This window comes from Electrophorus electricus, chromosome 3 (genome assembly GCF_013358815.1).
Source record: "Electrophorus electricus isolate fEleEle1 chromosome 3, fEleEle1.pri, whole genome shotgun sequence".
Classification (NCBI taxonomy): domain Eukaryota; kingdom Metazoa; phylum Chordata; class Actinopteri; order Gymnotiformes; family Gymnotidae; genus Electrophorus; species Electrophorus electricus.
The window spans coordinates 3,967,501-3,991,274 of NC_049537.1; the positions used below are offsets into that span (position 1 = coordinate 3,967,501).

General features: G+C 38.3%; 1 protein-coding gene across 2 annotated transcripts in view; it reads right to left on the reverse strand.

Annotated features, from left to right (window-relative positions):
- The window catches only part of nme7 (NME/NM23 family member 7), a 35,534-nt gene that overhangs the window by 10,993 nt on the left and 767 nt on the right, over positions 1 to 23,774 (reverse strand). Inside the window, exons 2-11 of one of the 2 annotated variants that reach the window (XM_027013582.2) lie at positions 20,620 to 20,721; positions 20,251 to 20,417; positions 18,632 to 18,742; positions 16,130 to 16,180; positions 15,537 to 15,744; positions 15,205 to 15,310; positions 10,211 to 10,275; positions 9,178 to 9,246; positions 7,021 to 7,122; positions 2,082 to 2,837 (exon numbers count right to left, since the gene is read on the reverse strand). In XM_027013582.2, the coding sequence (XP_026869383.2) occupies positions 2,769 to 2,837; positions 7,021 to 7,122; positions 9,178 to 9,246; positions 10,211 to 10,275; positions 15,205 to 15,310; positions 15,537 to 15,744; positions 16,130 to 16,180; positions 18,632 to 18,742; positions 20,251 to 20,417; positions 20,620 to 20,721 (1,050 nt within the window). In that variant the 3' untranslated portion in view covers positions 2,082 to 2,768. Of the gene's footprint in view, positions 1 to 2,081; positions 2,838 to 7,020; positions 7,123 to 9,177; positions 9,247 to 10,210; positions 10,276 to 15,204; positions 15,311 to 15,536; positions 15,745 to 16,129; positions 16,181 to 18,631; positions 18,743 to 20,250; positions 20,418 to 20,619; positions 20,722 to 23,774 lie in introns of those variants that run through there. The other variant, XM_035524114.1, reaches the window with a different exon arrangement.

Below are 23,774 nucleotides of genomic sequence, written 5' to 3' on the forward strand. Positions count from 1 at the left end.
TAAGCTTATTTCTGTTCTTTAATCATGTACTCTGGTTTGTCACTACCTGTAATTACAATACAGGATTTGCCTTTAATAAACATTGCTCTTCTCAGCATCCTGCTTGCATTCTGCCTCTGTTCTCTCAGCATTGCATTCTTCATGACCGCCAACATGACATTTTAGCTACAGCTGAAAAAGCTGGACCTAAGTGTGTTCTTATTCGAGCATAATAAAATGTCTCGATTTGCATAGTCCTATAAATGAACTAGAATGCACTGCATTTTCTGCTAGGCAAATAGCTTATATACTTTAATTCAGTGAAATAGATAAATGTCACAGCAGGTGTGGTGTGCCATTCTGTAGAGGCATGGATGCTGAGGGGCCCTCTTTATGGCTATTCGAGAACTCATGCGTTTGTGCTGAAAAGGTCACTCAGGTAGCTTTACGCATTTATTCTTGAAGCTTATTCAAAATAATATTTCCTACTTCTTACATTAGTAACCACAGGTAGGTTAAAGAAGGTACATCCTTGGACAGATTCCAGAATTTCATATAAATAATTACAGGTCTACTAAATATATATATAACATTGACCTTTAAACATTTCATAAACCTTTTATGTCTGTTACATCATGGAACATTATTGTTCCATGGAAAATGGAACACTGAGTTCATCATAATTGTTCAAATCTTCTGAATCGAAATCAAAAAAGCACTTTTGGGTCACACTAAATGCAGATATAAAGCCAATTTTCTTTCAATGGCCAAAAAAAGTGGTTGGTGTCAACATAATAAAATTTTCAAGCAAGCACACCGTGGACGGAAGTAGCAAGACAGGTCAGTGTAGCATCTAAAAACACTGGCCTAATATGGCTCAATAAGCCTTAGACCCAAGGAACGTATATCTGTGTTTTCTTCCTCATCAGGTTAATGTTGCTCTTGTGAGCACCCAGCACCCACATTCCAAGTGCATCCTATGAATACTGTTCAAAAGTCTTTTAAATGACTAATTTACATCACCCACTTCTCATTTAAAATGGGTTGTCCTTATGGTCAAAAAAGTATAGATGTACTTCCAAACTGAAATGTCAACTGTAATATTTGTACACATGGATCAGTATACTGTAGTGAATGGCTTGGAGCTACAGACTATGCAGATCTAAATTTTATAGATCATGGTTTCACACAAATCCGGGCATCTCTGTGACATCAAGACTGCATCTTTTAGAATGAGGAGTTAGATCAGACTACACTGACATCAGGAACAACAGGAAAATGGGAAAAGTAAGTTACTGCTAGGCTGTTTGTAATGAAGTCTATGTATAGCCATTTGTGTCTAAGCCAGTAGAAAGCATGAAAACCCATGATTCCATCATTATCTTTTAAGGCTTACCTGGTGACTGAACTATTTGCATTAGTATGCTCATTGGTAGGTTCGTGCATGTATGGTTGTATTACTACAATTCTCCTTCATCTTCATTTCCGCTTGAGTGCCGCAGGAGGCTGCAAAGCGCCAACAGTGGGATGTCACCGAGCATATTCATTGGAATATTGGGACCACATCCAGACCATTGTCAGCTAGGATTGATGAACAAATTTGTTCTTTGTGTGGTGTTATGTTTCTGTTCCCTTTTTTTTAAATTGAAAAATTGCTGAATGTTTCATATAACACTATTTTCATAAAATATTTTTAATACTTTATAACATATTCCTTGGGTAATTAAGGAAGGCTGTGCAAGACTGCAACCAATGCCAATTAAGGTACCTTCTCAAACTCAAAGAATCTGAGTTTGTTATACTATGATAGTACTGAGAGGGTATATAATCTGTAATTACCTCATCATTCCAAAATTACACAAAATCTACAGCATAATGGAATGCTCATTTTAGTGACCCCATAATATTAAAGGCAGTTTTAGCATCTCCATAAGCAGTAAATAATGGTAGGAAAGGTTCTTTTTAAAACTTATTCAGTTACATTATATATGTCTGTAACTGTTAAATGAAAATTGTCTACAAATAAGAGGAATTCATAGCCATTTAAGGAAAACTGAAAAACTTTGGTAAATCATAATTAATAAATCCATTAGTAAATCCTCAGCAATTCATACACAGGCAGATATTTTATTTCACTGATGGACAAACAAAAATTCAAGAGGAATTCCTGAAAGGAACACCAAAGGTACTGCCAAAAAGTAGTGCTGTATTAAATGTACATAGGGCAAATTAATCTTAAATGCTGTATTAAAAATATTACTGTTACCATCTACAGAAGAGAATGAATTTTGGCATGAGAAACAAATATCCTGCATCACAAATACACATCGAGGACAATACAAGGATCGTGAGCCTGCACTTTGACAAAGGCAGCCTACAGAGAAGAGGCCAGTTTCCCAACACAGTGGTGCCAGGATAATAACATTTCCTTAAACGTCAAGTAGGCTAAGGATCTTATACTGGACTTCAGGAAGCAGCAGTGTGTGCACACCCCCATCATCATCAATGGAACGACTACTTTAAAGTTCCTTAGTGTTTACATCACATAGGAACCAACACGGACAGATCACAGAACATGAGTAGTGAAGAAGGTACAATAGTGCCTCATCTATTTCAGACAGCTGAAGAGGTTTGGTATGAACCCCCATATCCTCAGAACACACCTGCACTGTGGAAAGCATTCTGACTGGCTGTTTTACCACCTGGTGCAGCAATTGCTCTGCTCTCAAAAGATGAAAGCTCTGCAGAGGGTGGTGCAGAGAAACCAGCACATCACCGGGGTTCAGGTACTAAACCTCCTTGAATTGTGCAGCAGTCGCTCCCTGAAGAAAACCAGGATGATGAAGGACTCCACCCACCTAAAATCCATTATGAGACGTATGAAGGGGGAGATTCAATATTTTGAAACTTAAAAGCAAACTTTTATATCTATAATTATTAGCAAGTTATTTCAGTGACTATTATTATATTATTTAAAACTGTACAATTATGTTTAAAATGATATATTGAAGGGGAAAACTCTGGTTTTCCACTTGAGGGGGGGGTTGGGTCAGGACCCAAATGGCTTGCCAAGAACCATCCCTATGCAACATTAAAAAGTATTCAGTGTACCATGTATACAGTATAATATTTCTCTTTCTCTCATTTACAGACAGACAGACAGACAGACAGATATATATATATATATATATATATATATATATATATATATATATATATATATATATATATATATATATATATATATATATATATATATATATATATATATATATATATATATATATATATATATATATAAAAAATGTGTGTGTCAGTGAGTAATGCTTCCCATGGATATATATGGATACTTAAGGTAGGAACGCAGCACCTTTGGCTAATAACCCCATACAAATACCATTAGGTAATTATATTCTCCAGCTCCTGGATATAGTTTTGCATTAGCCCTAAAATGAAATGTAATGAAAACTGCATTCAAATAAAGACAACCGTGTCTACTTCATCCTTTTGAGCATCCTTCCTATCCTCATTGGAGGAAGGGTTCAACTTCATACAGCAGATCATTCTAGTAATCTCAATGATGATTGAAAATGTTCCTAACATCACATAATGCCCAAGTATCTTCAATAACAGATGGGACAAAAGCCACAGAGGCCATTTGGAAAGTGTGGGTGTGAACAGGGATGCTTGGTTAAGGAGTGGTTAGTGAGCCATGCTAAGCAATCAAGCCTGACATCAGAACTGACTGTGCTCTTTCTGGTATACTCCATTGAGTTTCCTTCAGCTCTGGGTCATAAAACTCCTATAACCTGGTTGACCCATTCATATTAATTTTAGCACTTTTTATGAGTTTGTAGGAGTACTGTCAACCCGGCTTAATATTTACACCACTTTTAGAATTACTATCCTCAAGATGTGATACTGACTCAAGTGCAATGGAGTATGCCATGTAAGCGGATTTCAGGTTCAAGGTTCTTCAGACATGGTCAGATTAAATTAGTTTGTCCTGTAGTAGAGGTGTGATCTACATCTTTGAAAGGTAACTGGCCTTCATGTTTGGAATTTTTTCAAAGATCATCATGAGCATATACATGAACCTATTATCTAATACCAAAAATATGTCCACAATAAAGCAACAACTTGGAATTACTTTTTAAAAGGCTATGGCAGATTTAGAATTATTGCTGAAATGAAAGTAAAATACATTTGCCTTCGCACTGAATAGTACTCTCAGAAAATGGATCTGACATTAAAAATAAAACAGGAAGATGACATCAAAGTATTTCAGCTAAGTACTTATTAAAGGAATATGGTAGGTGATCATATCATGTTGTGTACATGTGATGCAGGGTGCTCTTTTTTTCCCCTCACTTCTGAGTATATGGTAGGGACAGGGCGGAGGAGGCTGTCCATTAGGAAGCACCAAGCTCTTTTCAGAGTCTATAATTTAGCTACTGAGTTTAACCTTCAACAGGTCACAAAACAGGAGCAATTTCTCACAATATATATAAAAATAAGAACTAACAAACGAATTAAATGCTGCAAAAATGGGAAAAAACTTGGCTCTAAAAAAAAAAAAACCACGGTAAATTAAAGACATTTGTGTATACTGATTGTTTAAAACAGTGACTCATTCAGGAATTTCAAAAAGAACCTTCATTTTAAAAGGGGCACTTCCAGAATCTGTCTCCTTGGTAACAGAATGACATGAGCAAGTCACTATGTCAGAGGAAAAGAAATGGTTTAAAGGACACTTGCTGTGCAAAACACAAAAGCCTCATCTTACTTACAATACTTCAGACAGAGGGAACAGGTGTAATCTGTGGGGTTTTTTTTTAAAGATACTTGGAAGCAATTCAATTGTTTAAGATGTCATTTAAATTTCACTAAATCTTAAAAAAGGTCTGGTTCTTGTTAATTCAGGTTTCTTTCTGAGGCTATTAAATATGACACTAGTTCAATGGAAGACTCCCAAAAACCCTAAAGGATTCCATAAATATACTGACTGGAGGAGGGCTGGTTTATCTTGTAATCCCATTTTATGAACTCAGTTCATTCCTGTCCAGTATTTCCATCTGTTCAAAAGACTTCTCCAAGCTCTGATCTTGAGCAATATTTTACACTTGTGTAGCGTTTGCCCACTGATTTCAAAAGTGCTCTGCTGTGGTTAATATTTACACCTTGAGCTTAAGTTTAAAAACAATTATCCTAATATTCCCAAATCTTCAGATAAAGCATTTTAGTACACGCAATTAACAATATGACCCAATTTCTGAGCACTAAATGAATGGAAACACATGACTATAAATTAGTTTTATTCTAAAACAGGTGCGAATAATGGAAGTGTCTCTGATCCAAAGCATACAACTCCATTTGCAAAACAGCTGCCACTGGAAATCATGCTCCCTTAACACCCCACTGATAGCATGAACACTGCTAATAAAAGCAGGATTACTTCAGAACAACCTTAAGACTGTAGAGATGGTTGCAGGCGTCCCCCTGCCCACTCCCTCTCAACATTAATGGCTCTGTGGCGTCATTCAAGTTTAGGTGGGAAGAGAAATCTTCCTCACCAAAAAAAGCACAGCAGAGAATGTTCTCGCTAAGGCATCTAAAGAAACTCAGCCTGTTCCAAGTTCTGATGATCCAGTTCTACATTATCACCTCCTTCGTTTGGCATGAGGCTCCTGCACCTTACAGTAATGGGACCAACTACAGCACATAGTCAGGACTGCGGAGAGTTCACCGTTTCAGGATATATACAACTAGAGTCTTGAAGTATGCTGGAAAAATCATAGAACACCCATCACTTATTTCAGCCTCTCCCATCTGGCAGAAGACAGGGCCAGCACAATGAGACACTCAGTGCCCCCCCTACCCAAAAAAGAAAGTTACTTTATTTAACCTACTTTTATTTATTTCTTTTTTTATCTAAGTATATTCTCCATTCTGTGCACCACAAATATACTTTAAGTTTAAAGTTTTTCTATTTTGTTTCATCATATTTTATTTAAATTCATTCTCTATTCTGTGCACTATAAAACGTCCAGTGTGTCAGCACTCACCAAGACAAACACCTGGGTAATAAAACTGATTTAAAAAACCCACAAAAAACAGGAACTAGAGACATCTGCACTACAAGTCCAACAGATGCAGAACAAAACCTTGTGAAGCAAATACATGTAGTCCAGAAGCAGGACACCAAGTATGATAAACACTGAACTGAACAAGGCTCCTCCCTGTTCTCTTCATCAGCAATGCCCATTCACAAACTGTGAAGCATGAAAGAAGAGGAAGCCAATCAAGGATCATGACATGATCTACTGAATATTTCAGTCTCATTTAGTAAGATACGGGAAGGCTCATGACCCTTGGCTCAGGGACTCTCACCCACTGTTTTCCAGTGGCGTTGGCAGCATTACAACTCTACGTCACCTGCACCTAGACACTTGTCAGGATATGCATCACTGGTGGAATTAATGTTAATGTTCTCCTGGGTGCGGAAGTGCTTTCCTGATATCACGAGAACTGGCTGAGTAACAGAGGCTGCATAATCTTAGACAGAATCTGAAACCTTTGTGACAGTGTACATTACAGCAAAGTGCTAAAAGGTACATGGCAGGCTTTTACTTAAGAAGCCTTTGAAATATGAGAAGTAACTTAATGATGCGTTTTGGATTGCTTGGGAAAAGATGATTAAAAAAAGGTAAAGAAGGTAAATGAATGCATTCTTCCATTATGGTCCTGATTCAACTATGATTTTATCATCTGATCACTTCAGTGCCTTCAATGCACTGGACCAAGCAGTTACACTAATGTACAGTACGCATTAGCAAGTCTAATAAATGTCAGCTTTCTGACTGCAACATTCAACAGAACAGTGTAAGTGGTAGTGGGTAGGCATGAACGAGAAGGTAAAAACTACTACTACTACTACTAATAATAATAATAATAATAATAATAATAACACACCAAAAGAACCATAGATTGAGGCGAGAATATCATTTTATTTCCAAGGGAAAGTTTTGAAAAGTAACTTACCGGGTCAGACGGGCCACAGAATGCTCGGAATTCTCTGGGTGCATCAGGGCCATGTATCTCCAGGGCCATGCAGGGTCCAGAACATAGCTCTGCCACCATACCCTGCAGAACATGCAGTCAAGAGTTACCTTATTCTGCTCACTCTACCCATCACTAAGCATGTGCCAGTGAAAGAGCTCATTATGTGAACAAAACTTGGTGAGTTATCAGAGCCCCAGGAAAACTTTAGAACCACTCAGGTTTCTGCTCTGCCTCTAAATAAATATATAAATCAAAAGTAAATAAGAGACAACAATTGCTTCCATTGTCCAGACTCCCAGTTGTCTGTGGCAGGGTCTGGTTACATTTGATGTTAATCTAGTCTGATGAGATGGTCTCTGGGAGTCTTTGGTGGTAGAGGGTCCAGAGGGGAACAGTACACTAAACGTGCAGAGCATGAGGACGATCAATAGCAGAAGAATGAACTGCCAATAGAACACATTCGCAAAATAGAAACAGTTTCTAATAGTGACACTGCATATTTACGCAATATTCAGTATTGCAGCCAAAACAAGATCGACGGTCCCATTATAGAAGCTGCATGCACCTAACTTGACATTCTACACGTTACATTTCAATGACATTTTCTCTGTCCAAAATCTAAACCACATTATGTCTTATGCATTCAGGAAGGCTGTCAAAGCTGATTTATACTTTCCCCTCATACTTTATACTTACTTGAAATCTTGAAATCTAAAGTAAAAAGAAGCACTGCTATTAGGCCCTCAACTCAACCATTGTGGCAAATGGTCAAAACCTGAATATATTTTTCCTATCAGTTCCAAGTAAAGATTGGAAAAAAGGAAAATATGATTTTATCATATTTGGGAAAATGCAGTTGAGTAGACATAGCAGTGAGTTTGGCTCAGTTGAAAATAAATGAATGCTTTCACTGCCCAACACCCTGTCTTGATTATTTTAGTTCTATGAGCTGTAAAATGGCAACAGGCAGAAGAATTGAGTGTTGACTCAGGCATGGCACAGCAGCCTGGCTGTGCCTTATTCAAAGCGCAGACCCCACCATCCTGAGCAGAGCCTATTAATGCCCCTATGAGTGCAGGACTGATCTCAGAAAATGTGCAATCTCAGAAACAAACAACTGAACAAACACAAAGGTTTGCACATTTCCTTCAATTCCAAGTTAAATATCTCTGTTAAGCCAGTCTGTGCTTACAGTTATTGTCTCATAGCATGCAAGTTCTGATATTGACAACAAACTTCAGACTGTGAATATTCACAGCCACAATTTATTAGTGAATTGCAAATTTTCAAAAGAACAAAAATAATCAGAAGTCTACCATTTCAAAACCCTTAAATGAACCCTTCTAAAGTAATAGACCATCATCAAGCATATGGTATTGTGTCATGATAGACAAATGCATATAAAGAAAGCTGATTAAATGGATCAGTCCAACTAAAGCCACTGCTAGACTATTAATCCAGAGGTCTAAAAGTGTGTCTGCTAAAGGCTAATGCTAAAACATCTCCATTCCAACCAAACAGCAGTTTATGAAAAAGAATTATCTGAGCCTTACAGTTTGGCCTGTTATGAAATTGCAAAGTGTGTTTTTTTTTGGCCATTGTTTTTTTTTTTTTTTTAGCAGACTATTAGGCAAATGATTTGCTTTAAACTCCTAATTTTAGATAGATAGATAGATAGATAGATAGATAGATAGATAGATAGATAGATAGATAGATAGATAGATAGATAGATAGATAGATAGATAGATAGATAGATAGATAGAGAGATAGATAGATAGAGAGAGAGATAGATAGAGAGAGATAGAGAGATAGATAGAGAGAGATAGAGAGATAGATAGAGATAGATAGATAGAGAGATAGATAGATAGAGAGATAGAGATATAGATAGATAGAGATAGATAGAGATAGATAGAGAGATAGATATTGTAATGTATGGATTCACACACACAATAATTTGAAAGCCCATAGATTTGTATTCATTATGCAATATTATTTTACATACATTTTACATATGGCTTATGTTTATAGTTTCCTGACATATAGAGAAGTTAGGTTCTACACATAGTAAAACAACGTTTCTAGTGCGTTGGTGAAATTACATTTTACTAAGTGTTGTTAGGCCTTCTCTGTACTTACTGTATACTCCGAGACTACCCCTTTATAAATTTCTAAAAACTCTTCTGCACTGGCTTGATCTAGGTTGAACTGAAAAGAGAAATAAAATTATTATGTCAAAAAACACGCAACAACAACAATAATACAAAACAAAACAAAAAAACACAACATGCAAAAACATTTAAACTTTGAAGTGGGTCTAGTAAATGACTTTAGGTCAGGGAATCAGACAGAGATTTTTCACTTGAAATTGGGTGCTAGAGGTGGAGAGAGGGAGAGTGAAAAACATTTTCTAGTTCTCTACAGAAATGTAACATATTAACACAGCATAAAGCTCCACTACCAGATGAATGTAGTCATTATTATGCTCTCTGGCCAACATGCAAAGGAGAATGTTACCTATCCAATTATGCGTCAAATAGGCCCCAAGCTCAGCAGACACAAAAAACAGATGTCATACTGCAATGCTGGAACCTATACCAGAGCTATTAACTTTGCCAAATATAAATCTGTTTTATATCAAGCTACACACACACACCTACCTACAGGACATTTTTAATGATCAGCCTATATGCATTACTTATGTAGTAAATATTTCCATTTCTGGCATTTCGCAGATGCTTTTATTCAAAGCAACTTACAATTATGACGAATGCAATTCGAGCAATAGAGGGTTAAGGCACAGGCACCCAACTATGGTAATTGCCAATAGTGAGTCTTGAAAAAGCATCCTTCTGATCATTAGTCCAGTACCTTAACTGCTGAGCTACTCCTATCAATTTTATATCAAGGAATTGGTAGTACAATGTTTAGCAGGAAAATGTGGTTGGCCGGAGATTATCTCAGTGATGACTTGAAATCTGTCCCTGATGAGTTCACTGTCTGGTCGATAACATTGTCAGCTTAGATGATGAGGGGGAAATTAAATCAAGTGCGCATGTGATTTTAGATTTTTCTGGAATGCAAGGACACATACAAAAAAAAAATCTCTATACAATAAGAATAATGTACTGTGGCCTTGTATGCAATCAATTTATACTGACAGCGCACTTACTATCTGTAAAGCAGAGATCTCAAATCCGGCTTCTGTGATGGAGTTCAGAATCTTTCCCGTCAGAGCTGTAAATACACAAAAGCATGCTTAAGTCAACAATGTTCAGTTTATAGCCTACAGAGCTGCATACATAGCACCAAATAAAACAAATAAATAATAGGAAATGTAATTAAATATAAAAATATAGTAATCCAGTGAGGCCAAGCAAATTCACAGTGATACCTAGCCATAATGGTGGACCAAACCACAATATGCCCAAATGTTGTCTTCATATTAAATCTATTTTTTATTGTCTGTGTTCTTACAGATTTCCACGTAAAGCAACCTTGAGCACAGCAAAAGTGCTATATAAAGAAAAGTGATGACGGCAATGATGTTGATTGTGGTGATCTTCCCATGCATTAGTAATATGCAACGCACTTCAGGCCCTAGGTGCTATTTTGAGCCATTCTGCTCCAGGTATACACTTGTTGGGCTTCACTTGAACCTGAGGATATGAGTCATCAGGAGCAAAGCTTAAAAAAAGTCCCAAGTCCCACGAGACAGGCCATAACATTAAACCTCACATGCTGTGTCAGGCCTGTCAGCATTTGCCACTGTCCCCTGCCTCAGACATGTAAAAGACTAGGCCATATTTACTGTGCCCTCTAAGAAAAGATAGCAAACATACACTGACCGACTGTTTTAAACTCTTCCCCTAAAAGATCAGGCATTGTGATTGGGTCTTAGGTAGTGTGATGTGAGTGTATGATGGCGAGGTGGCTGGAGAGTAGGTGGTATGAGGCAAGAGAAAGCAAGACAGGGAATGAAAAATAACTAGGGGAAAAAAGACTTAGAGATGAGCCTGATTTTATTTCCAACTGATCACAACTGAAAGTGTTACTGACAGATTGGTACTTAGACTTACAATGTCAATCTCCAAACAAAAACAGTATGCCAAAAAAAACAAAACAAACAAACAAAAAAAAACAAACTTACTTGTTCTTGGTTCTTGGAGGAGACCTTTATCCTACCGTTTACCTTTCAGAGCCGGTTGTGAGAGTTAAAGCCAAACATGGAGTTCACAAGATAATAAAATGGAAGGAAAGACTTGAGCTCCACTAACGTAGTGCGGTAGTTCTATCACTGCCTTTGTACAGACTGTTCTGGAACAAGCACATGGAGATTATACTAGTAACCTCTCAAAGGTCCTGTCAGCCCACACTATAACGTTTCAGCCAAAAAAGTGTCAAAACCTTTTTTTTTTTTTTAAACACTTATCCCAGAGGAATAGAAAAAGCCCAAAGGCCATAAGCTCAGGTTTCCCCAAACATGGTCTAAAGCTATCCCAGGAGCTAAGCCCTCCCAAACCCTAACAGACAGGGTGCAGTAGAGTACCCTTGTGCAATGTCTTTCAGCTTCCCCCACTGGCACGTTAGTATAATAGCCTGTATTCATCAGCAGTGTAGTGTGTCCTCAGGAACAGTGACTACAGGTCAAATGCAGGATCAGGGCTCATATGACATAGTACACAAGTCTGCTGAACAGAGGACAAAGTTTGGGCAAATTATCATAGCACACAAACCAACCTGAGACCACAGACAACAAACTGTGTGTGTGTGTGCGCAAAAGAAACACACACAGAGACATTCACAGGCACGTATATACAGGCACAGACAGTTATGACATATCGTACATATAAGAAGATAAACTATTTGTAAATATAATAACATGGAAGCCAGACCACACCCTCATTCAGTGTGGCTGTAGTACCACCCATGAAGTCTGGCCCTGTGAACAACACCTTCACACATCCCCCTCAGCATCATCTCTGAGCCTGAGCTCCCAGTCACATCGACAGCTCCCAGACCAAACCAGACATGTTGCCAGGCAACACTGTTATGGCTGCCTAGCAACAGAGTTCTCCATTCTAGTCACGAGGTAGCTTTGATATTGGCCAAGAGGTTTTTGTCCACTTTCAAGTAAACCATGGCTGGTTACTGGATAGTATCTTCTATGTGATCTAGTACAGGAAGGATATAAACATCACAGCGCATTTCCACTGCCAAAACATTTTGGCAGAATTAAATCTAACATGCTTTTATTGGCTGAGGTTAGAAACCAGCTCTCAATTCAAATAAACTTTTCTATTAGTTAAGCCCTGTGAACAGTTTAGTCTGTCTTTGTGAAATTACAGTTAAGGTTGCACTTCTGTTGTTGAGACAAGAACTCTACCTGGCAAGACTGAGCCGAATGGCATGGTTCATAAGGACTAAAAGATCTATACACGTTTCGCATAACTTTTTTTTTTTTTAAAGAGGATTGCAAGTTATAACACATTCCTCAAAATTAAGCTTTCAGTAAGGGTGAGTAAACAGCCATTTATCACAGCAGCCCTGTCCCTCAGCAAATGCATACAACTGAGTCATAAGCATTATGCTTGTCTTAAAACTACAACATTGACCAGCTACATTTTTTTTCTTTTGGATAGGCTAAGCAAATGCATCCAGTTTAAACATTCAAACAAGTATGCTGACAAGGCGACAAAGGAAACACTAGCAAGATTAGAATCCTGACTAAATAAGAGGCTAGCACCACCTGAGGGATTATATCATTTGCAGGAAAATAATTCTTCTGTGGGTTACATAACACAAAGGCAAAGCAACAATATAAATGGGACCTGCCTGACACAGATGGCCAGCAAAATTACTGATTGTTGCTTTATCTCGCAAATTACTTAGATCCCTTTAGGGTCTTCTGTTATCGACTACTAATCTCTCTTGTCACAAATGTGTTTGGTTCCTAATCCCTCATTTAAAAATAATATAGGCTGCAACACTTTCTAAATCACCAGCTATCAGCATCCAAGCTGGAGACCTGCAGGCAGGACACACTCCCAATGGAGGTACATTGTGTGTGCACACTCACAGTGGGTCTCTGGTGGTATCTGCCAGTCTGGTGACTCATACAAGGGCACCAAATTGTGAACAGGTGAAAAATCCTTCTCCCAAACAGTTCTAACATAACAAGGCTCTCAAGAGTTTCACAAGATAAGTCAGTCAAAGCCAAATCAGGGAAAAAAAAAAAAATCTATATTTGACATACAAGCATCTACTAACTGACTAAAAGTTAAACATTTTTGCATTTTAAATATTTCAAATTTTCTCCTGATGTCAATAATCCTTAACCAATTTTGATCTCTTCCAAGTTGTATTTCGGGATGACAGCACTATCAGTGCAGATAGATAAAGGGTCACGCCTTCCCTTTTGAATTACTACGCATACGCCACTGTCAGACAGTCTGCCTAATGCAACTATCCAGCTATGTCTGTGGCTATGAGCCCTTAAAAAGGTTTGGTCTCAGTGGCAGAGAAACTGCTCTTTAGGGGCCAATGACCATTTTGTGAGGAGTCTTTTACACTGGTTCCATGTGAAACATGTTGCAGGGAAGGGGGCGGGGGGGTTGATGCTCAGATCAAAATGTAATAAACTATCATTTGGTGAGTTTGTGAGCAAAATATTCTCTATAACTATTGAAGCAGGCAATGGCCTGCTCCAATTCAATATCACATGAGGTAGCAAAGAGCTTTGAAGGCATGCTCCATGAATAGGGGATCAGGAGAAGGATTTGGGAAAAGCCACAGGGGAGATTGGTTAAACATATGCACTGGCTTTAGGGGTAACACATTCACCAACATAAGTAAAGAGAGGAAGCCAGGCATATCACAAAGGTTGAACAGTAAGGAACCCATGGAAGAACCAGAGGGGAGCTTAAATGTGGTAGTGCAGCTGATGGACAAAGTTAAATATATTCTCCAAAACAACTGCATTTTTACATGTCATTCATTAAAATAAGCACACACAAGTATTTGAGGTGTTAAGATTTCAGATACATTTGTCCCTGAGACAATAACTAACTGTCCTCACTCACCAAGGCACACATGCAAGCCGCTTCAGCATGTGACAGGACATGTCAGTAACATTGACCCAATTAAAGCTTCAAAGGTCCTACTTCATTTAGCTTTAAGGACCCATTAAATAATGAAGCCAAAAATGACTGACTCATCTAATCAAGCACTATGAAAAACCTACTTGTATGAAAAGATTTGTAATCAGGTTCTCTTAAATTGCTCTTAGAGAATGTGCCGCATTTACCCGTTTTGTGCTATTTAAAATTTTCTCTTAGGTGTGAGCAAAATTTAGAGTGGTCCAGACTTGTCCTACAAGTCATCTACAGCTGTTTCCCAAAGAAAGAAATGTGTAGACTAATGGACTGTATAAGCTTGAAGTTCCAGTCTGAATATACATAGTAAACATGATGTGTAATCCTGTTATGATAGTAGTATCCTGGTCAACAATAGTATTTGTCCTTTTACTCTACTATTCTCCCATTACATTCCAAATTGGACAATATGCATTCATTAGATTTGCAAAGGCTTAACACACTACAATGCTGGACATGACCACCATTGTGAGACCTGACAATACAACATCATCCATCAGGACACTTACTCGCTCATCTGTCTTTTCCTTGACACTCTCCAGTTTCAGTCATGTACTGAGTTGCTTTGGCAAGACTTGTTTGTTTGTTTGTTTGTTTATTATTGTCTACTTTCAGGCCTTTTGCTTTAATTTGTGACAATACAGACTTTAAGGGACATCACAAACAACACAAGCAACTTTTAATTCCTAATCTTATAATGCGACTGTGATGTTTTTTCTTTCAGAGGTCAATAAATGAAAACGCTACAGACGTTTTGTTACTACTTAATTTCAAGCAGAATTAGCTATAACCACACCCCCCAAAGCAAAACAAAACAAAAAAATTAAAACAACAAATTATTGAAACTCACATGTGCAACTTAATACAGGATATTGGCTAGTTAGGAAGCCTTTCTTTTGTTAAATCAGAGGCTTGTTTGTGTGTGTGTGTGTGTGTGTGTGTGTGTGTGTGTGTGTGTGTGTGTGTGTGTGTGTGTGTGTGTGTACGTGCACACATGCATTTAGGGTCTCACCCTCTGAGATAGCATGAGGTTTGATAATGCAACAGGTGCAGTAAGAGTATTGGGCCGTGTTGGAAGGACCGTGCCCTGTAGTGGAAGGGAAAAAGAGCTCCAGCTCCTACAGAGTACAAAGAGGAAAAACCAAACCAAACCAAAGTTAGTTGGTCATAAACTGCATGTGTGTTAAACGAGTTCATAATTCAGACACATTTCATCTTTAATGAACATATGATGCTATACTATAAAGGTGTCATTCTTGTCCAATAAGAAAACGACCTGCATGTTTATTACTAAACACTGCAACTAAGTGGATTAAAATGTTTTGTTGTTGTTGTTGTTTATACCCGAGCAGCAGATGCCAGAGAGTCTGATCCATGCCCTGCATTTTTAGTGCCATCTGTGCCAAACCTGGCACGCAGGCTGGCTGGAGCGTCTTTGCGTGCTGCACCAGAGTCAGTGGGCCCCAGAACTTTCCTCCAGACAGACACTGCCTCATCTCCCATCAGCTCCATGACAACCACCGGCCCAGAGGTCACAAACTGTACCAGGTTACTGCTCAGTCACAAAAACCATATGTATTAATTATCTCAGCTGAAAACATCAACAACTTAAACTATTAGTAAGAAATATTATTAAAAAGACTTTGTAACATCTGAAATATACAGGGCACTGTAGAAGTATGAAGGTCAAGCCTCATACAATGTCATGACAAGACTTTTGCAATGTCCTCAAAGGAATCCAAGATTTCAGTATGAAGGTTATGCTATGTCACTGGCTGGCTGTAAAACAACACTTCAATGTCACTCAAAGACATCAGAAGGTAGTGGAAACGCCACAATAAAAATCGCTGTTGCAAGCAGATTGGGCTTTAAGGTTTCTTTGAAAAACTCACATGCAACCTCAACATAAGTGAATAATTCACCCAGGGAAGACTTACTTGAAAAAAGACTTTGACTGATGTTCCATGTAAAAGTCCCCTGCCTGCTTCCTGTAAGAAAGCCATAAAAGTACACACAGTTAATAAGTGATCCAATGAGCCCCACTCACTTCTACAATAAAGACAGAGGCCTAACAAGAACTATTTTTGCTCCTTTTCAATTTGTTTACACACCTTAAAATACCAAAAAATCAAAAATAAAATTAAGATCAAGAAGCATAATTCATTTAATTGGCAACAAGTCTCCCTCATCACAGTATAAAAGTTTAAAAGACAGTTATCATTAGACAGTTTAATCAGTAGACCAAAATGTGCACAACAGCAGCAGAGAATACTTGGTCTTGTGAGTAACCAATAGTAAATGGCAAAAAGTGACATGAATGAAAAGCAAACAGCCCTGATCAGCCTAAAACAACAGTCCCTTATACAGTTCTACACAGTCAGCTTTCCTGTAGGAAAGGAAAGATTAACACTCAGCTCTTTCCATATTTCCAACAGTTAAACTGCTGCTGTGTGTCACTACTAAAAGGGGTGGGCTTACAGTACAAAATGTGTGTTGAATCAGCAGGCTGAATTAGATGGTGATATGCTTAGTAGTTATATGAACCAAATCAACCATGTTAAGCAACACTAGTCTATGAACCTATACCTCTAAATGCATAGCAACATGCAATATGCTCAAATGTAATGCATAAACATTTTTACTTTACACTACATCAATAAATCTGCCAATGTAACCTAAATTTCTCTCCTTCCAAGAATAAGAATAAAATTACATCTGCATTTGATAGTTATACATTTTTGCCAGCTTTATAAAATAAATTAGGCTGATTATTTGCATTGTGCAAAAGCTGTTAGAAATGGAATTCCAAATGCAAATCTGACATTTAGAAATACTCCAGCAGGCAGAGACTACACATGCAAAATGTTTAATTATAGAGATAAATGACAGCAGTGAAGAGTGACACTTTTTCTGCATTCACCACTGATCAGACTGGAGTAGAGAGGACATGACAGTGCCCGACTGGGTGTGTGTTTACATCCCAGAGTCAGGAGTAATGCTGCCACCAGCTGCTCTATCAGAGAGGAAGACAGAAAGGGGGAAAAGGGAGCGCAAGAACAAGGCAACTAACCACATGAGGACAAACACGAGACTAAGCATTTAGTAAAGCCCTGCCTGAGAGGTTTTGCAACATTGTTTTTATTCTTTTAAAAACAGGTCAGATGGATGTGAATCAAGTTTCCAGGACAACTACTGAGCATTACATTTAATGGAGAAACCTCATTTTTGGGTGTCCATGGGCCTCCTAAAATATGTGCAAAAAAACCTGTGCATTCAAAACCATTCATTAATTCATTCTAAGATTTGCATCTTTATCTTTTGTGCTTTCCATGAATTAAACATGCTTGAAGTTTGTAAACATAAAATACTGACAATGCGTTCTGTAACTCTGGTTTTTAGCATGTTTTAAGTATTTTATTACCATCCACAAATGGTCATGGGCTGGCAGTTACCATCATGTATTCAAACAAGTATTTGTCTGCAGCTGGATGGACAGCCACCAAATTCTTTTTATTAGATAACAGTGACTATTACAGAACCACCCTGGAGTAGTTACTTATTATAATTAAATATATGTGTGGCATATTTTGTTCTCCGACATCGAATAGCATTATTGCAATCTTTTTGTAGAACCCCACAACACCACAGGAGTGAGAACAAGGTAATTACAATCTGTCTGATGCTTTTGCTTATTTTTAATCATCAGGATAATTCTGGTTAATACAAGTGTTCATACGGACATACTCTCAACTCTGTAACCTGCAACTAATTGAGAGATAATGTGTATCTTTGCAATTGTAATGTAATAATTTGGTCAGAGCATGAGCACTACAGTGGATGAAGGGAGAATCAGCTGTAATGCATCTGTTCATAACAGTAGCTCCATGGCCCTTGGAGATATGCCTTCTTACAGAGTGTAATTATAAACCAAACCTGCCTGATCCAGCTAATCAGTGTTCTGAAAAGGCTGATTAATTCCATCAGGTTTGATGGATTGGGGTTGGTATCTAATTCCCAGTGGTTGGTAACCAGTGGTCTACACAGCAAACACAGAAATTTAAAATGGCATCAAAAGAAGCCACAGTATTTGCTGGATTTTTGGCTCCCATCAGAGCCATATGTTCCTGGCAGTTGTCTGCAACCTGACCCCTCCCCAATTCCAAGACTTTCTATAACTTGCCAATTCACAGCATAGCTGCAAACAATATCTGCATTTTAGGAATACAGTTTCAATCTGCTTTGAGCAAAGACCTCTTGATGACCTCTTGACTTTCCTGTTTGATAGTAAATGCTTTGAAGGACATCAAACAAGTTCATTTGTAATTGTGGAGTCAAACAGCTATATAGTAAATCAAGTGCATTCTGCTTTGCATGGGACCAGCATGGGTGGTGTAAAATAAATAATTTGTTATGAGGTACAACATTGTTTCTTGGCTTACCAGCTTAGTTTGGTCATTTTGGCTTTGGTGACAATAAGGCCAGCATCATAAATCATCTGAATAATGTCACCCACTTTGGTCACTGCATCTGGCTTAATCATAGCCAATGTCCTGAGGAAATCAAATGAAAAACAGAAATGTTTTTATAGACTTTTAAAAGAAGGATGAAGTGACAGATAGAGAAGAGAATCAAGTAAGCATGGTTTTATGAGGAGTGAGCTATATCATGTTCCTAAGATTCATGAGGAAAAAATATGGCTTGTGAAGTGACCACTGTATAGAAAAAACACAGAGCAATAGTCTTCCACCTTTATATGATCTCTGCAAAACTTTACTTCCTCAGAGCTCTGGCTCAGTGGAATGAGAAAATATAGTGAGAAAGCCATGGATTCAGTCCACTCAAGTCCACTCTGTGCTTGACAGGGCAAGGCTGGCTAAAAAGATTAGCAGCCAGCTAATTAATCCAGTGATTTTATCATTAAAGATGCAACACAAAGCAACAAATCAGACAGAAAGTGTATCCGTTTTGAATTTAGAATTCAGTGACAAAATGCAAAATAAACTTTTTATATGTTGGTCTGACAGAGCTGTACACTTCAAAGAATGGGTCGAGAGAAATCTCCTAATTCTAATGTTAAAGAACACATGATTTTGTAATCTGTTCACTGCTGCTGCTCATGTGCTTACTTGACAAGGAGCTAAACAACAGTGAAGAGAACAATACATACTAATAAACAACAATGGTGTTTGTTATGGAGCTGTGCATCCTTTCCTCAAAATTAATACATAAATATGTTATCATAATTAGTAGTACACTGAAGTACTGGGTTAGCTCAAAACGATATATTCTTTGCATTGCCATTTGTTTAAACCTAAATGAGTCTACAAAGTGTAACCATATAACAGATTTTTTTAGTCGCGCATCTCTGCTATCTGATTTAAATTCACAGCACACAGCCAGAAACAGAGGGAGAGATGCAGCTACTGTGAAGAAAGCCTCTTCTGTTTGCCTTCAGCACTAGAGTCACCTAATTACCACTAATTGAAATGATCAGCTGAACGATGTGGGAGTCTGAAAAGGCTGACAGGCTTATTTATTAGAGCAATAATCAAAGATGTTCAATTTGTGTTTGATTAGGCTGGGCACTTTCCTGGCTATCTCTGTAGTCTGATTAGAAGCCACCCACTATGGCATAGAAATATGGTTCATTACACTGTTTAGTGAGTTATATCCCGCTGGACCAAATACCCTTCCAAACTACCTTCTGCTCTTCTGAAAAGTTATATCCTCTAATGAGCATCACAAAACTTAAAGGTGTTTGGAATGATATGTTTGCAGCATGATAAAAACAGCAGTGAACGCATATAGTGATGACAGACTGAAAGCCATCATGGTTTTCATATCAAAACAGTGATGCAGCAACATAGTATAAAGCAAAGATAAAATAGCCCAGTGCTGTATGGTACTAATAATCTCTACCTTTATCTTTATGCTTTTGACAGATCATGATGCTTACTTACTCCCACAGACGCTCAAATAAATCCATGTTTACAAGTATTGATATCTTTTTTCAAACATAATGGTGATATGGAAGGGGTGTATTAGTGATGTGTATTACCTTTCTTTCTTGCTGCCCAGTTTATTGGCCGTATATTGGTCCCCATAGTCAACGAGGTTGAGCTGACGAGAGAAGACATTGATGCGGTTCCCCACAAATAGATCCTCTTGGTGAAGATCATCATATTTGGTCCTTCTCAAGAATGTACGCTGGTTCTTCACATCATACTACAATTGATGAGAGGAAGGTGTAGCTGTTTGTGACAGACTTTGAAAAACAACACTAACCAGACATTACAGAAACTGGAATCTTGATGAAAATGGAAGCTTAGACCACATTGATCCAGTGGTTATCTCCAAGACAACAGATAGTGCTTGTTAGAATGAAATTTGATGTGGCGGTTTGCCTGAGCAAAGCCCAAATGCTTACCATCTCCACTGAACCATCTTTAGGGTAGAACAGCAGCTGGTAGCGGCGTAGGAGTGCAGCACTCGGGTCGTACCACTCAGCGAGAAAGGCAAAGCGTTCCTCCTGTGAACAGCATGACACAAACACTCTAGGAACTCTGACATCCTCCCACTAGGCCCAGGGAGATCACAGTGGACCAACCCCCATGCTAGGACAGGGAGCCGGAGCGCTTAGGGCCTGACCCCCAGCATGACCAGGCAGCTGGCCCATGTCACAGCATGGAGTCAAGCACTTGTGGTAAGCATGAGCTGCTCTTCCCCCAGGGTTCTTCTACCACAGCCGGGTGAGCTGTTACACAAATGCAGCTGCTGCTACTCTCACACAAATACAGGCCTAGAGCCAGGGCTCTCAGGACCTCCGATATTGTCACTAAATGTGAAACAGGTGAGAGGTCAAAATCATAGTTATTCTAAAAGAGTGAGGGGGTCGAAAGATTGCATGGCTATATTGTCAAATGAAGTGCATTTCGAGTATGCCATGTTAAAACCATATGCAGAGTTACAGTGCAATTAGAGCATTTGATGCTGAAATTACTGTAACATTAAATGGTGACTGAGGATGATTTGTCAGGTGGCTGCTTTCACCTTTCTCACCTTCACACCAAGCAAAGAGTGCTATTGAACAGAAAAATGGAGGAGGCAGAAAGTGTTGTCTCTCCATCATAGTCTGCCCCCTGGTGGAAGGCCACACATTGAATATGCAAATTGGATTCCAAGAGCATGTGATCCAGACCTGGAGCAGAATACTAATGAGAAACGCCTTTCCTGCTGCAGCGCTAACCTGGGAATATCAAAGGTCATTTTACACAGTTACATGAAGACAAGGTCATATACTATAGGGTATGGAATTCCACTTTAGTTCCAAGATGAGTTATTAACTAATAACTCCCAATAACCTTGTTAATAACTGAACGGGTATTCAATATTTTACATCATTATGCAGATTGGGCAGTAACACAGACTCAGAGTGCCCTGTTTCTGTAAGCATTTCTGGAACACTCTCTTGGTTTGGAAAAAAATAAAGATCACAGCAATTACGTTAAAGAAACAAACTAACCCAGTAGACACCATCAATGACACAGAAGTAGAACACCTGTTGCTATAGCTCCTTAACATATCTTTGATAAATTAAATGAATTAAATCTCATATCATGTAGTCGGGCTATAAATTATAGTTTCTTTATTAAGATTTCACATCCACTCAGAAATAACTTCTTGTGTCCTTAGCTGAAATGAATATATCATACATAACCTAACTAGCCAACCCACCACATAACATAATCCAATAGGCTAAAGTTTAAACCAAATTTAGAAAGCCTTCATACTCTTTCTAATCATAGAGTCATTTATTTGTGAAATTAATTCACAATTTTCTGTTCAAACCTCATTTGTCTCTCACTCAAAGAAACCCTTTCACACAATTGACCAATTTGTGTCTAAAGAATGGTGGGGCCCATCCCCCAAGAGAGGCTATTTTTACCCCTTACTGGACTGTGGCAGAGATAGCATTGGTATGAACAGCTTCCTTTGTAAATGAGCACAAGTAAGCGTATGCCCTATGAACAAGGCTTGATTCTCGCCAGGAAATATTTCACTGTGGAACTGACTGAAACTGAGTAAACTGACTGTGGTAAACCAAAAATAGGTGACACCTCCCAAAAAGAAGTTACTAGCCATTACCGGAAAAAAAAAAAAGCACCTCCTGCCTGGCAAGCATCCACATAGTTTAAAGTGTCAATGTCTCAATCATTTTCAAGTTTGTTTCTGCAGAAGGAACTGGAGTAAACAAACAAATCTTAGTGATAAGAGTAGGAGTGTGCAGACTGGATTTCGGCGAGTTATCTGCTTGGGGGGGTTCACCTTATACATAGCATGGGAACTCTCTAATGGGTTAAAGAAATTTTATACAAACTCATAAACCATGACCAGAGGCTAAAGGTGCAAGGTATTGACCGGAGGAATCTTGTCAACTTGAAGATTTTTTTTCTAAATGAGATGTTAGACATGTTGGGATTAAAACACCACTGACAGCATAAACAGCCTTTGTGACACAACTGCCTTGACAGTTACTCATCTAAGGCAATGTTATGTCAAACAATAGAAATGTATGGCCAGCTAAGAATACAGTTCACCAACACTAACATTGCATGAATCAGTGTGAACTTCCCTGAAGCATTGTTTATATAACCATGCCGCTTACTGACAATGTGATATATTTTCTTCCCATAAGCAAAGTTTTTGAGAATCTGGTCTGAACCACACTGTGGCACTTAGTTTAAATGTTAGTAGGATGCTCTGGAGTCTCATTCTCCTCAAGGCAGAGTTGATGGATGGCCTACATGGCCCAGGTTAACCCAACTGTTTATCTAGGAGACTTAGCAGATAGAACAGAGGTTCTCTCACTAAAATCAGACCCATAACCAACCTGAAGCACCTGCCTTGTTTCATCAGGACAACTGCACTAAAGCTCAATGGAAACATTTAAATTCCATTTTAAAAATCACTTGGCCAACATACGTTTATGACTTTAGCCATAACGAACTGGAAAGGCTAATCTGATACCTCTCGCACTCATATGAATCTATAGCGAAAGTGAGCTGCTTTTCTGAGCATTTCTTAGAATCCAACACTTTCTCAGACACCTGATGTTGTCTTATGATATCACTACAAACATTTCATGCTATATGCATTGAGCCTGCAGACAGATGAAAGGTAAATGCGGAAAGTATCAAAAACAGTACACGTCAATTTTGTATACAAAGCAGTACAAGTCAGTGATGGCAATGTGGAAAATATCACAATAGCTAGCAGTATGGAAGAGAGATGAGGAAATAAGCTCAGACACCGAATAGCAATGAGTTGCCTGATTAGCGTTTACAGTTAAAAGATTTTCGCTACCTAATGGTTTTGCACGTCATTTGCCCAATTAGCCAGACAGCTGTCAATCATAAAAGCGAGAAAAATACGATCAGCCTAGTGAAGATTCCTTACCATTCATCAAAGCTAATAGCAATTATCAGTTGCTGCTTTTCAGTATTTACTTTACATCATACTTGAAAAGTTCAATGTTTGTAATGGTTTCTTGTGAAGTTTACGCCTGACATCTAGTGGCAAGTG